The 14,582-nt window shown below is 30.1% G+C and overlaps 1 protein-coding gene across 1 annotated transcript in view; it reads left to right on the top strand.

The window, feature by feature from the left end:
• The window catches only part of LOC114330047 (uncharacterized), a 164,503-nt gene that overhangs the window by 106,765 nt on the left and 43,156 nt on the right, over positions 1-14,582 (top strand). The window contains exon 4 of the mRNA XM_028279345.2: positions 3,264-3,658. Coding sequence (XP_028135146.1) covers positions 3,264-3,658 — 395 coding nt within the window. The remainder of the gene's footprint in view (positions 1-3,263; positions 3,659-14,582) is intronic.

The raw sequence follows: 14,582 nt of genomic DNA, 5'->3' as shown, positions 1-14,582 counted from the left end.
AAAGTCTAAGGCTTAAAAAGCTCAGCATTTGAAACAAAACTAGCCAAAAAAACTAGACAATCTAGAATCTTCGTCAGAAGTAAAGTTCTTCAAGTAGATTTTGATTCTTTTTAACACGCTGAATGATCTTTCTCCAGATGCATTAGATGTCATCACGCATAGTAGAATGATCAAAGTCATGTCCAAATGTCCATATTCGGAAATAATGTTGTTAACTGTTTTTCATGAATAAGTTTCAGATACTCCAAAAGTGTAGATATTCCTCGAAGGCTTGGTAATCTTGTTGTCATGAGGCTCTCTTTCTTCATCAAATATACCTTCAACAAAGCCTTTGAACTGTACACCCTCTTCTCCAAAGTCACCATCTATGTCAATTCGATACTTTTTAGTCAAAATAGAAAATTTACCCTGATTTCTTCATTGGAAATTGACGATAAGTTGTTTAAAAATCCAAATTTTTCATTAAGACTGAAATAAACTTCGGACCTTTCATTCAATTCTGAATAAAGCGTGTCGATTACAACATTGACTGTATTAATCTTTAAGTCTTCTTTGCCATTAAAGTGGGGTCATTGGATTCATCTTCTTTGCCTTATGAGAGCTTTTCTTTTCGGGCGTCTTTTTATTTCAAGAATATAGGTTTCATTTTTAGACAACTCTTTTCCTCTTTTTTCATAGGAATCAAAGTTGTCTCTCAGACTCAATGCGTACTCCTTTAGACATTTGTATGTTGCAAGTCACATTCAAGTCTGTAGCAGCTTTTGCAATGTTATGCTACTCTTGTCAAAACATTGTAAAATATATCGTACCACGTACCACGTGTTTAGTAGAATAGCTATTCTCTTATTTGAAAAATTATTTACTGATTTTAATTCAATTACTAAAAATTTTTTTACCAAAAAAGCTTTTTTTACAAAACGCTGCGGCCCCCTTTTGCTTGCGGCCCTAGGCCGCGGCCTAGTCGGCCTAGTGGTAAATCCGGCACTGTGTGCGATATATTTTTCCATGTACTTTTTGGCTTCGCAAATAAATAATTACTTACGTATCTCATTCTAAGATCAAAAGAAACTTGGACCCGATTCTGTTAACCAAGAGAGGTAGTTAGATGTATTATATTAATGAATGCGATAACAGTCATGAAACTCCTCGCAGTTTTCTTTCAAGAAAATAATGGCCATTGTAGAATAGCCGTATGTTCTTCTAATTTGAAAAGATTATAACGCAAAATTCATATAACGGTGTATTTTGTATTATTCAAAACGCACCTACATTCTGTCTTAAGTTTACGAGTAGTTAATAAGTGAATAATTTACAACTAACATAATGATACGATGTTTATTTAAGTTATACTGTAATTGTTAAAAACGCAACTGAATGTAACTAGAATTTTATACATAATATGTTATATGTATAATTATTGTTCCCATTATTTGGCGTAAGATATTTTACATAAGGTTAATATAGCGAAAGGAAAATATATATTATACAGGTTGTACCAAAAATATTGCTTATGAAATATACCACGATTTTTAGGGGTGAAAATAAGTCGATTTGACCTAACTTACAGACTTACCTATACGAAAAAGTGCACCCAGAAAAAATCACGGGGTGTTAAAATTACATAAAGCTCCTTCAGTACAGTTTAAAACTACTTTATGAAAAATTATCTTATTTGTTAGCATGCCATGGCCATACATAGAAAAAAACTTTAAAATAAAGGAAAACGAAACTTTTACCAAGGGGTAAAAAATAAGAAAAAGAGTTACCAAAGCAAGCAAGCACACTCAATAAGAAAAAACGAGAGGAATTTGGTAAATAACGAGGAAATACCGAAGGAATACTTCGAAGAGCCTCTAAATGACATAGAAAAAACAGAATATGAATAAGAATAAAACTGAAGGAAAATATCGATCAAGAACGAACATATGAAAGACCGCCTGGTGAAAAAGAAATAAAAGAGAAACTAAAGAAACATAAGAGCCAAGAAAGAATGAAATAACAGCTAAAATGTTCAAATATGATGGACCAGTACTATGTAATTAAACATTTAGAAAAGTTGATAAAATTAATGTGGGAATAAGAACACATACAGAACGAAGCCACTGAAAGACAGAAGCCACACTGTACCCAATTTACAAAAATGGGGACAAACATTTTTGTCACGATTACATGGAAATAGTGCTACCAAATGTTGCATATAAAATTGTACTTGCAGTACATACAAAAGTACATATCCATACGTGAGTGTAGAGTGCTCCATGCTCGTGTACAGTCCACGTTATTGTCTTTGCAAAGAGACGCTAATTGTATCCGAACGTCTGCAGTCCCTCCGGTGAATACTGACCCCACAAGGATAGAAACTATTTCGGAATGAAACGTTTCATCGCCGCCGGTTCATCGCTGTCGTTTCGATGTCGCCGATTGATCGCCAGTTAGTTGATCAGTTAGTCAGTTGATTTTGTATTATGGGAGATAACTCGACACGACGTTAAATTCAGTTCAAAACTTATGTCAATTAAACAGATACAAAATATTATTATATTTTACTACTAAATAGTACTAACTAATAGTACTAGTTCTATTTCTACTTCCCCTGAATTTTATACTAAATAGTTTTTGTGTTTAAACTTTGTAGTGTTAGGTTGGGTTAGGTTACTTTAGGTGATTTCCTAAAATTCCTAATTAATATTAAAAATTTATAATAAATATAACTGTCAAAAATTGGTAGGAAATTCGGAAATAAATCAGTTAGCGATTAACTGACTGGCGGCAATGAACTGGCGGAGATGAAACGTCCTAGACCCAAACTATTTTCAAATGCAAAATTCTCCACTTAGGTGAGATAGTATCTAAGAGAGGAGAAGTATTTATTTGAATGAGATGTGTCTCAAAAAAAAAATATTCGAAGTGATTCGGGAAATATTTTTTTATGCTATTTTATTTATATTTATTTATTTGTTAATAACAATTTCCGGCCCATTTTTAAAAATAAAAAAATACTTTTAAACTTGAAAAATGTATAGATTAAAAAAAGTTTTGTAGAGATAGCGTTTTTTTGTAGAACGTTTCCCATTTTTTTAGCCCTTTACTTTTAATGGGAGCGCGCTCATCCCTCTCGGCGGCCATATTGACAATTTGAAATACTTTTTGACTATTGTTTAAATGCTCTTTATTAATTTTTTGACATAGACGTTTTTAATGTTTACTGTTTAGCATTCTAAAGTACACATTTATGGAAATTTTAACGAACCATATTATTTCAGCTGCAAGACCTGGAAACGTATGTTATAGCAATGAACATTGTCGCCTTTGGACTGCAGACAGCCACTGTGACTTCCTCATCCCAAATCTGTTTGGAAGATGTTCCTGTAATTCCCCTTTCAAACAAGTAGGGGATTCATGCGTTAGATCTGCATTCCAGACTAAATCTACAAGTGCGTCTACAACCGTTCCTACCTCAACTACTACCATGAGAAGTACAACTTCGACTTCTACTACTACTGCCGTACCCACTACTATTACTGTTAGGAGCACAACGAGAAAACCGAATTCTGAGATTAAAAATCATGATATAGAAACCAACGTTATTGTCGACAATGGTATGGCGCAGGTTGTTGTTAAGGAAAGAATGCCTGGGAAAGACAGAACAACAAAAACTGTAAGTTTAGTCAGATTTGAGTACCTGAAATAATTGTCTTTCGGCCCTTTTCCTAGACAGAAAGAAGGTTAATACGTGACCGTGTCCTTTATTTGCTTTCTTCTATATTCGTCGTCTCTGTGCTTATAAATTGTAAAAGCCGGTGATTTAGGATGCAGCCAGAAAGCAGTTTCTTTTAACGAAAAGCCTTAGATTTTAAAATATTGTTTACTGTTTTTATTTCAATTATTTTAATTGTTTTATAGGGGAGTTCATATAGATTTTCACTTCTGAAAAAATCAAAGAAGATAGAACTTTTTGTAATTTTATTAAGAAATGTTTAATAAACAACACATCAAAAAGTTCTACTCGAGAAGTGGGTGCTTCATTTTTTATTAAACACATTAACTACGAAATTCGATGTTTTTTTAATAACTCCGAAAATATAAATTTTAGAACAAAACTGACTTGACCATTGAAAAATTCAGAAAATTTTTCAAAAAAATCCTTATATAAACAATTTTCTAAAATTAAATCTGTATCTTCTATAATTTTTTATTTATAACGCTAAAGTCACTCTTCTCACAAACATTGGCGCACTGTAAACTAGCGTACGGCGAAGTGCACGGTTGAGTTATTTTAATGAAACTCTTTATTAATGGATCAAATGAAATTTTATAAATTGAACCTTAAAGCAGAATAATTAGGCGATCTTACGGTTATAATAAAAAGAAATAAAATGTATGGGCATAAGTACGGTGGGGGCGGAAAATAAGCCTTACATGAATTTTGTTTAAAAATGATTTAAAAATGTGTAACTAATACAATTTTTCTTATAAAACCCTCAATTTGGCACAACTTACCTTTCAAGCATCGTACTAAATGATGACTCATTCAAAAAAATCTCAAAAATTTAATTCAAATGGTATGACGTCTTCAAAAATGTAATTTTTGAAATCTTCGTAGTTTTATAGAATTACCACCATTTTAAGATGGTATTACTCAAGTTTGAACAGATCTATTACAGTTTTATAAGTGCTTTTTAAAGCTTAGGATGTAATCTTTAAAATTCACTAAATTATTTTACTTTATAAATGAAATAGACTATTTCTTCTTGAGAAAATTAAGAAATTTAACAAAAATGTAATACAAAAACCGAAAATTACCAGTAGTACGTTCTTTAACGGTAAAATATTGCAAAACCTCTAAATTCTAAAGAACCGCTCCGATTTGGATGAAATTTTGCAAATGAGCTCATCTTGCTCTCCTCTTCAAAGGTGATATGACGACATTGTTTGCTTTTTATTTTTAAGGGGTGAAAACTATTCTTTTTTACCCAAAAATAAAAACAGCGTGTAAAAAATAATATTTATAAGTAGGGAGCGGATTTTATGCTAAATACATATTGCATGCATATTTCGCATATTTGAGAACTTTACTAAATTTTGCATATTTTTAAAGAAACATGCATATTTTGTGCCTAGTTAAAAACATTTAAGTCAAAAAAAATTTTTTAATTTTTTAATTCAACACAAAATATTTCCCCGCACAGGCTGTCGTATGTATATGTATATGAAGGGCTTAATGTGAAACAATGACAAGCCACACATGATTTCAAAACAAGTTAGTGTTATTCTTGGTTAAAGTAATAGTATAACAAGCCACTAACAAATTATCTTAGCCCTTCGTTAATAGATGGCCCGATAAATCTATGGTCACACTATTGCATAGGTCTAGTTTGTCTCTAGTATCTACTCGACATAATGACAAGCCACATCAAAATGGCGAACATGGGCGGAAGTAATTTCGATAATTATTGAGTTCTGATGATTCTAGCAAGAAAAAATAGTAAAGTTGACTTGATATTCGATGACAGTGACCGTAACCCTGACTATGTACAATCTAGAAGTGACTCAAGTAATGAAAATACAGCGATATGTAATTTTTTCCTAAATGTGGCTTGTCACATTATTACCATTCAAGATTAATGTAGTGGCTTATGACGTGGCTTTTTATATTATTGCATTTGGTTGTAGGATAATGAACAAGGTCCGTCAATAAAAAGGACAAAACCAAACACACCCGTCAGAAATTCCAACAAGTTGATGGAGACAAAGAAATATACACTGTTTTAACACGTATAGGGTTGAAACCACCACGAGCTCAGTCAATAATAGAAAATTCTGAATCTACTTATATCTAAAATTTGGGTATTTATTATTAATGGAATAATGTAAGATGCCACATTTTTTTTAAATAAATGCTGTTTTTTTCGAGTTTCAAGTAATTTCATTAATATTGTTGTCAACTATGATCTCGTAGGGCATGATGCATCGAAATATCTAAACTAAAACAATAAAAGTTGTTACTGGATTTTTTAATATTATTTTTAACATTCAAAGTCAAATATATCTCACTTTTACCTTTTTGAGGCTTGTCATTGTTTCACATTAAGCCCTTCATATATATTAATTCGAGAACTACCTGAAGAGAGACGGCTCATTCACTGCCTTTCATTTTTTCTTAGAAAATACCCGATCTTTACACAAAGTATGTATGTACTTACTAGTGCTTATAGTACGCCGTTATAAAATGATTGTAGGTTGTAGTGATGAAGGATGGTTTACCCGGAAATCCGAATTTTATTTACTTTTATTATATTTAGTAGGTACCTATAATTCTGGTAATTCTTTTAAATCCTCTATTGTTAAGAGAATTTACACCTTTAATCATAGTTTTACGATTTTCTAACGGAAATTAACAAGTTATTTTAAATACGCCCCAATTACTTCTATTGAAAGGAGTTTTTCAAGTTATAAAAATATTTTATCTAAACAAAGAATATGTTTCCTCGTAAAGAATTTGGAAAAACACATTGTAGTGAATTATCATGGAAGATAATTTATAGTGATATTGTTGTTTTATTTTAAATAGGTAACTATTGGTAGCAGTTTTTGTAAAAACTGTGAATAAATTGTATATATAAAAAAATGATTTTATTTGAAAGATAATAAATAAGATTGCCACCCCCCCCCCTATAAAAGAACCCTCTAGAATAGAATAGAACAGAAAATTTGTGGTTTCTCGAAATGCGCATTTTTTGAATTTTTGTGCATATCTTGCGCATATTTCGTAATTTTTTACCGCATATATATGCGCATATTTCATTAAAATTGATCGCGTATAAATCCGCTCCCTATTTATAAGCGTTATTTAAATCTAAATTATGTGTAGGTATATTAAATAGTATGCTTAATATATGAATTTAATTGTTTCTAATATTGAAATGTATTTTATAGTTTTAAACCCTTAAAAACTACCCTCTAAATAAGAATTTGTATAAAAAAATAATTTGTAACTTTAAATTAGGTAATGATGCATTTTGTAGTGATTTAAACTTTATTTTATGTTCGTAATTTAGTGTATTAAGTATTTAATATTTTCAACCCTAATAAACTACCCCTAAAAAGACATTTATTAGATCATTCACTCACGTAAAATATTGCAAAACCTGTGAATTTTAAACAACCGCTTGGGTTGACATGAAATTTGGCATTCACTTAGCTAATAAGTCAAAGAAAGAAGTGATATAGTACAGATGTGTGCTTTTGCCCTGGGTGTGAGTTTCACTCCTTCTCGGGGGTGAAAAAATATAGGTCCAAAGTAAGTCCGAAAATTGATAAACTGACTAATTTTAAGCAACTTCTGTTCTATAGAGTTTTTCCACTAAGTCAATTTTCGAGTTATTTGCGAGTGAATATGTTCATTTTTCAACAAATGAACCACGTTGTTAGACGGTTCTTCACAAATAACTGAAAAGTAAGTATTTTATCGAAAAAATATTCCGACCAGAAATATAGATTATGAAAAACAGAAAAAATCTGTGTATGTATGAAGTTTATAGAGCTAGTAGAACCAGAGTTGTAGCTAATGAAAAGTAGGTTCTTATTCGTGAAATTCCAAATCGAACATTTCGACGTGAAATATCCAAAAAATGATGCACTCTTTAGGAAAAATTTATCAGGAGTTTTTAAGAAAGTTTTATTTTTATTTTTTTTTTATTTATTTTTTTAGCTTTTAGCAATAAATGTAAGCAAGTTACGCTCAAAATAAAGTCGGTTCCTTTTGAAATTAAACGTTATCGCTTCACAAGTTACTTTACTTATAGAACTGGATCCCGCTTACCAAAAAAGTTGATTAATAGCAAGCTGAAAATTTAATACCTTAACGTTTTTTTAACGATAACTTCTGTAATTTTCAAGATATTTCATTGTTGCAAAGCTTATTTTGTCGGAAATTGTAAGTGATAAAAGTTCTCAAAAGTTGGACTTTCTGGAGGGCTTGAATTTTTAAAGCATGCGATTCAAAGAGCTTATAATACTGCTTCTCACACTTACGTGCAAACTTAAAATATAAATATCTCACTCAGTTTTTATCATAAAGACATTGAAAAAACTGAAAAAGCTTCAGTATGAAAAATACCACATTTTAGTATTTATATATATTTCAAATTTAGTTTTCAAGTAATTTTGAAAGAATAGAAAAAAATTATAAAATATCAAAAAATAATTTAATACTAAATTTATTTTTTTTTCAAATTTAAGCACTTTAAACTGGTTAAAATCTCAAGAACATGTAGTCAGTGTATAAATAAAGCTAAATGTATATGAAATAATGTTAATTTTTATTTAAAATTCACCGATTTAAGTAATTATTTTTTTCTACGAGCGTGCAAAAATGTCTACTTTCGCGCACGCATTTTAGTTTAGAAAGTTTCACTTTTCCGCACGCGTGTTACTTTTCCGCACGCGTTTTACTTTTCCGCACGCAGTTTTTACTTTTCCGCACGCGTGTTAATTTAGATATGTTAATATGGCCTTAAGTAATTATAATACATGCAATAAACTAATATTTAGATATTTTTTACTAATTTATTTCAAATATATCTTATTGTGTTCCTGTTTTAATGAAATGAACGCGACAATTCGATGAAATAAAATTATTTTGACATAATATTCGAAAGTCAAATCGGTAGACAATAACAGTCGTTTTGAATCATCGTCATTGAAACCAAGATCGTCGTCATGCTAACTAATTATATTGAAAGTTTGGTTTTGACAACCTTGTCAAAGAATTAATTTGTGTATGTATTTTCATATTAATTACATTAATTGATTAAAATTTGGTAATTTTTTAAAGACTCTTAGAAAAAATATTGTTCCTAACTCTTGCAGAAAGTCTCTTTTCCGCACTCGACTGCTTGCCCCCGTATTAGTATTTCCCCGTGAGTATTTCCGCCCCCGAGAAGGGGTGGTACCCACTCCCAGAGCAAAAGCACACATCAGCACAATATCACTTTTTTCCTTTGACATGTTATCTATATGTATGCCAAATTTCAAGTCAATCCAAACGGTTCTTTAAAATTTACCGCAAAAACCGTCAAAGAATGTACTACAGCTAAAAAAATGTTTATATAAAGTGATCAAAACTTTTTTCTGTAAAACTTACCTAAAATACATTTAATAATAAACTTCAACAATAATAAATGTTCAGCAAAAAAAATTTTTTTAGCTCTTATACAGTATGTCTGTGTAACTTGGAACCTATTGATAACTTTTTTATTATCAGTTTTACGAAAAAAAGTTATTCTTTATATAATATTCTGCATCGTATATAATCTAAGATGCAATCATCAAATATCAAATTTAATGAATTTTATACGAGGTATGTAAAAAAATATGAATTTCACTCAAGAAAAAGTATCGTTAAATTTCGCAACATCGAAAATTGTTATAAAGAAAAGTTGTTTGGAATTAAAAAATTTGTTTTAGTGTTCAATTACATCCTTCTAATTAAAATATTGTGAATAATAAAGGCACTTAACTCTTAACAATGTGGTGGAATGGGAGATCTACAGCACCTAATATTGGAGTGTAGACAGTACAGACAAAATATTAAAGTGATGTATGAAAAGTTAATTGATCTAAATTGTCCTTTACCTGTCAATTTAAACGAAATTCTTTTTCCAAAAAATAAACAGACGTTAAAATGTCTTTACGAATATGTAACGTCCTGTAAATTTAAATTTTAAATAGGCTTAGATAATAAAATTAAAAATTGTAAAAATATCACACAAAATTGAAAAATGTATTCATTAATATATTATAACACCCTGTAAATTTAGATAATAAGTAGGCTTAGACATTAAGTTAAAATTGCTATTGTAATACCATACAAAAAAAAACAAATAGTCTGGCTAATTGGCTATGTCAAAGCCATTAATAATAAAAAAAAACTCTTAACAAAAATTCATATTTTTTACATACCTCGTATAAAATTAAAAAAGTTTAATATCTCATGTTTGTATCTTAGATTTTAGACTAGGGAGAGCATTTTATGAAGAATAACTTTTTTTCGTAAAAGTGATAATAAAATAGTTATCATAATTGTAATAAAATGATGATGAGTATCCGTAATTTGAGAAAAAAGTGAAAAAAATGTTCGATTGGAATAATGTAATTGTATATTTAAACATAGTTTTTAATTTCAAACAACTTTTCAACACAGCATTTTTTGATATTCTGAAATATAAAGGTACTTTCCTCTTTAACGAATTTCAATAAGTATTTTTGACATAACTCGTATACAATTGATAAAATTTGATATCTGATGGTTGAGTTTTAGATTTTTGACTATCCAGAGCATTTTATGAAAAATAAATTTTTTTTCGTAAAATTGATAATAAAAAAGTTTTCCATGTGGTTCCTAGCTACGCAGACATACTGTATAAGAGCTTCTGTATAAGAATTTTCAAATTGCAATGCCATATTCGGATTCAGTATAATCAAAAACAAAATAGAAACATATTTTATCAAAGTAAAATGATGAATTTAACGATATTTTTAAAATTATTAATACAAAACAATTGTTATTGTTTAAACAATTAATAAACAATTAGCGACCAAATCCGCGAGTGGAACTTATTACTTTAACATGTATATAAACTAACAAAAAAGTTTTAGAAAAATATAAGCTTGTTTGAATTTTTTAGAAACAATGTATGTTTTCGTTCTATTTGCACTCCCCTATAATTGTAGTAAACTTTGTATCTAGGGCTTTTCGTCTTCCTCGTTATACGAGAGATGTCGCTGTTTTACGTCTTAAAGGTGGAATTATTGCTTCGCGGTGATTTCCCTTAAATAGGCAGACTGTTAATATTTGGTTTAGATTTGTGACTGCATAGCTCCACTGAGAACGCTTGAGGATCCAGAAATATCTATCTGGAGATGGTGGTCCAACTCTGAATCAAATAAAAACAGAAACTGCCTTTTCCTGTAAGTTTAGTATAAAATAAAAGCCAAAGTCAAACAATAAGGCGTTCGCACAATTTTTCCCTTGTTGCCATTTCAAATTTGAAAAAATATATAGGGAATAATCAGATTTTCTTGACATGCCATTCCAATGACAGCGACCATTTCATTGGCTACAAGTAGTGACTAGTATATATGACGTCATTATTTGGTTTGATGACAATTTGGAATGATGATTATATGGAAATTGTAACTCAGTGTTTGTCATAATATTGGAGGTTAAATATACCTAATGTCGACATATTGTTTTCAAATTTTAATCGGGGAAACGGAATGCAGATATATTATTGTTTAATACAATTAAATTAAAATATCCGATAATTTGAATCCAAATCAAATCGAGAAACTAGAATTACTAGAAAGTAACGTAAGTAAAACGAAAGTAAGAATGGAATTACAAGAATCAACTTCGCATGTATTGAGTATTGACACTAATAGTACACATAGTTATCTTTGTTTCACACCCTTAAAGACAAAGAGAAACAGTGTAGCCGGTAGCTGCTGTGGTAAATACAAATATGTTTTTTATTTGGCAACAGCGCTTTCCTGCTAAACTTGACGGTCGCGAAAAAACTAATACATGAGGTCAAATTTGTGTGCCGTTAAGTTTGTACCGCTAAACTTGACAGTAGCGAAAAAAACTAATACATGAGGTCAAATTTGTGTGCCGTTTAGTTTGTGCCGATGGGTTATGATATGATGTCATTAAATGTATGACGTGGATTCCTCATTGTTTGACTTTCAGTTTATATTGTTTAAATGTACAGCTTATCCCAAACCCTTTTTTCAGTGCGTCATTAATTGTGACGTCATATAAGATTTACTGTACCTATATCGCGAATCGCTGCATGACATTTTAGTTAAATCTGACAGTTGTCAGAATATTTTTTATATATATGTTTATATAAATATCGATATTTATTTAAATATTTACCGGAAATTAATATTTAAAATATTTGAAGGAAAAAATAAATAAATATAGAATACAATTGTCATTTTATCCGTTAACATTGTGAAATCACTGTCACGATAAATTACTTTTTTATCAGATAATCTTTATTCGCATCATGAATTGGTTATCTATTTAGAGTATTGTAATTGTCAACCTTTTATACATATGTATGTATATTATACAGAATGGTGCAAATATCTGGAATAAATTCGCTTTTTCGTAAAGCAGCGAGTCTAAGGAAAAAATTTTAAACAGTTCAATTTTTATTTTTATATTATGAGTTTTTGACATATATATCATACTAGTCACGTCATCCATCTGGGCGTCATGACGTAATCGACGATTTTTTTAAATTATAATAGGGGTCGTATGCTAGCTTATTTGAAAGGTTATTCAATGAACTAGTCAGTAATATAAACATTAACATAATTATTTATACAGGGTGGCCAATAAAAATTATTTTTAATTAAATTAATTGACACAAAAAGAAGACTGTATGCAATTTATTTAATTCAAAATATATTCTACTGCTGTCAAAAAACAGAAATTTTTTTTTGATAAATAAACTTTGATTTTCGCTTAATTTCAATGTTTAAGCTACCACACATCTACCTCTTGACAGTTTGAACATTTAATTTGAGCGAAAAACAATGTTTATTTGTGAAATAAACATTTTTTGCTGTTTTCTGACAGAATGTAAATGTATTTTGAATTAAATAAATTGCATATATTCTTATTTTTTGTCAATTAATTTAATTCAAATATATTTTTCTTGGCCACCGTATATAAATAATTATGTTAATGTTTATACATATTACTGAATAGAGAATTGAATAACTTTTCAAATAAACTAGCATACGACTCCTATTCTCATTTTAAAAAAATCATCGATTACGTCACCACGCCCAGATGGATGACGTCACTAGTATGAAATATATGTCGAAAAATCATAATTTAAAAATAAAAATCGACCTGTTTCAGGATTTTTTCTTAGAGTTGCTGGCTTACGAAATAACGAATTTATTCCAGATATTTGCACCATACTGTATTATTAAGTTCAAGTCGTTGCTGTTTTCTGAGAGCATGTAAATGTATTTTGAATTAAATAAATTGCATACATTCTTCTTTTTGTGTCAATTAATTTAATTCAAATATATTTTTCTTGGCCACCCTATATAAATAATTATGTTAATGTTTATACATATTACTGAATAGGGAATTGAATAACTCTTCAAATAAACTAGCATACGACTCCTATTCTCATTTAAAAAAAATCATCGATTACGTCACCACGCCCAGATGGATGACGTCACTAGTATGAAATATATGTCGAAAAATCATAATTTAAAAATAAAAATCGACCTGTTTCAGGATTTTTTCTTAGAGTCGCTGGCTTACGAAATAACGAATTTATTCTAGACATTTGCACCATACTGTATTATTAAGTTTAAGTCGTTTTAACAATATTAAATTTATTATTTAAAATATATTTAGAGATATTATGGAAGTATCCTTTAACAAATACACAATTTTCGTTTATGTATAATAATCACGGAGGAACGTTTTCTTCTGTGACTTCGAGCTTAAATGAGCAAATTCGACAAACTATGACGCACTGAAAAAGGGTTTGTGATAAACTGTAGACTTATTCAAGTAAAACGCATCTTGTGACAGTGACATTTGTCACTTTCTATTATTTATATTTGACTTTTGATTTTTAAGTAATGTGACTTACAAAAAGCGTTTGTTATGAACATTTCTTCCAAATATAATCGGCGTGCGGTGATTCAATTTTAGTGTGCTGAAGATTTGTAACCCTTAGAAATTCATACGCAAATATGCAAGTAGAGTATGTAAACGCATGTTTCGCGTTTCCATCTATTAAGCAATGGTGTCGAAAATTTAACAGTGGAAGACAGGAGATATATTGTAAGCGTCGACCAGGTGCATTGAGTAATATATTAACAGACACAGACAGGAATGTCGCATGTGGGGACAACTTAATTAGAGTTACTGAATTTCAATCAGAACAATTTCAAAAAATATTTGATGTGAGTATAGGATCTGTCTATAGTATCGTACATAAACTGTGTTACACACAAGCTTAGTTACAGCAAAGTTTCTGCGCAATGGGTTGCTATATTTTGTTAGAGAACCAAATAAGTTTGCGTATGGGTTTATCTATCACCATCTCACGGAATACAGGCAAGAGAGTAATGACTTTTGATTCGTCAATAATTACTAGCGATAAATCTAGGAGTGATTATTATCTTACATTATCTTGCAATCACGCAATAACATAAAAATATCCAGAAGCTTTCACACGGTGTCATTCTTCTGCACGACAATGATCAGCCTCATGTTGCCAAAGTAATGAAAGGAATCGACAACAAAGGAGATAGAGGATATTAGAGCATCCACCCTACAGTCCCGATTTATCCACTTGTGATTTTCACACCTTTAGGCTATTGAAATTAATCGTTTTCAAACGGAAACGTGGCGCAAAAGCATTCTTCGAGTAACAGCCACAAGAAATCATTAAGCATGATATACGTCGGTGCCTTCATTGTACAGTTTGTGATCAAATTATTAGACCCAACTCAAAAATTTTTACTTTTGGTTT

Source organism: Diabrotica virgifera, chromosome 3 (genome assembly GCF_917563875.1).
Source record: "Diabrotica virgifera virgifera chromosome 3, PGI_DIABVI_V3a".
Classification (NCBI taxonomy): Eukaryota; Metazoa; Arthropoda; class Insecta; order Coleoptera; family Chrysomelidae; genus Diabrotica; species Diabrotica virgifera.
Note: the sequence above shows the minus strand (reverse complement) of the source record. Positions and strands in the feature narration are given on the sequence as shown.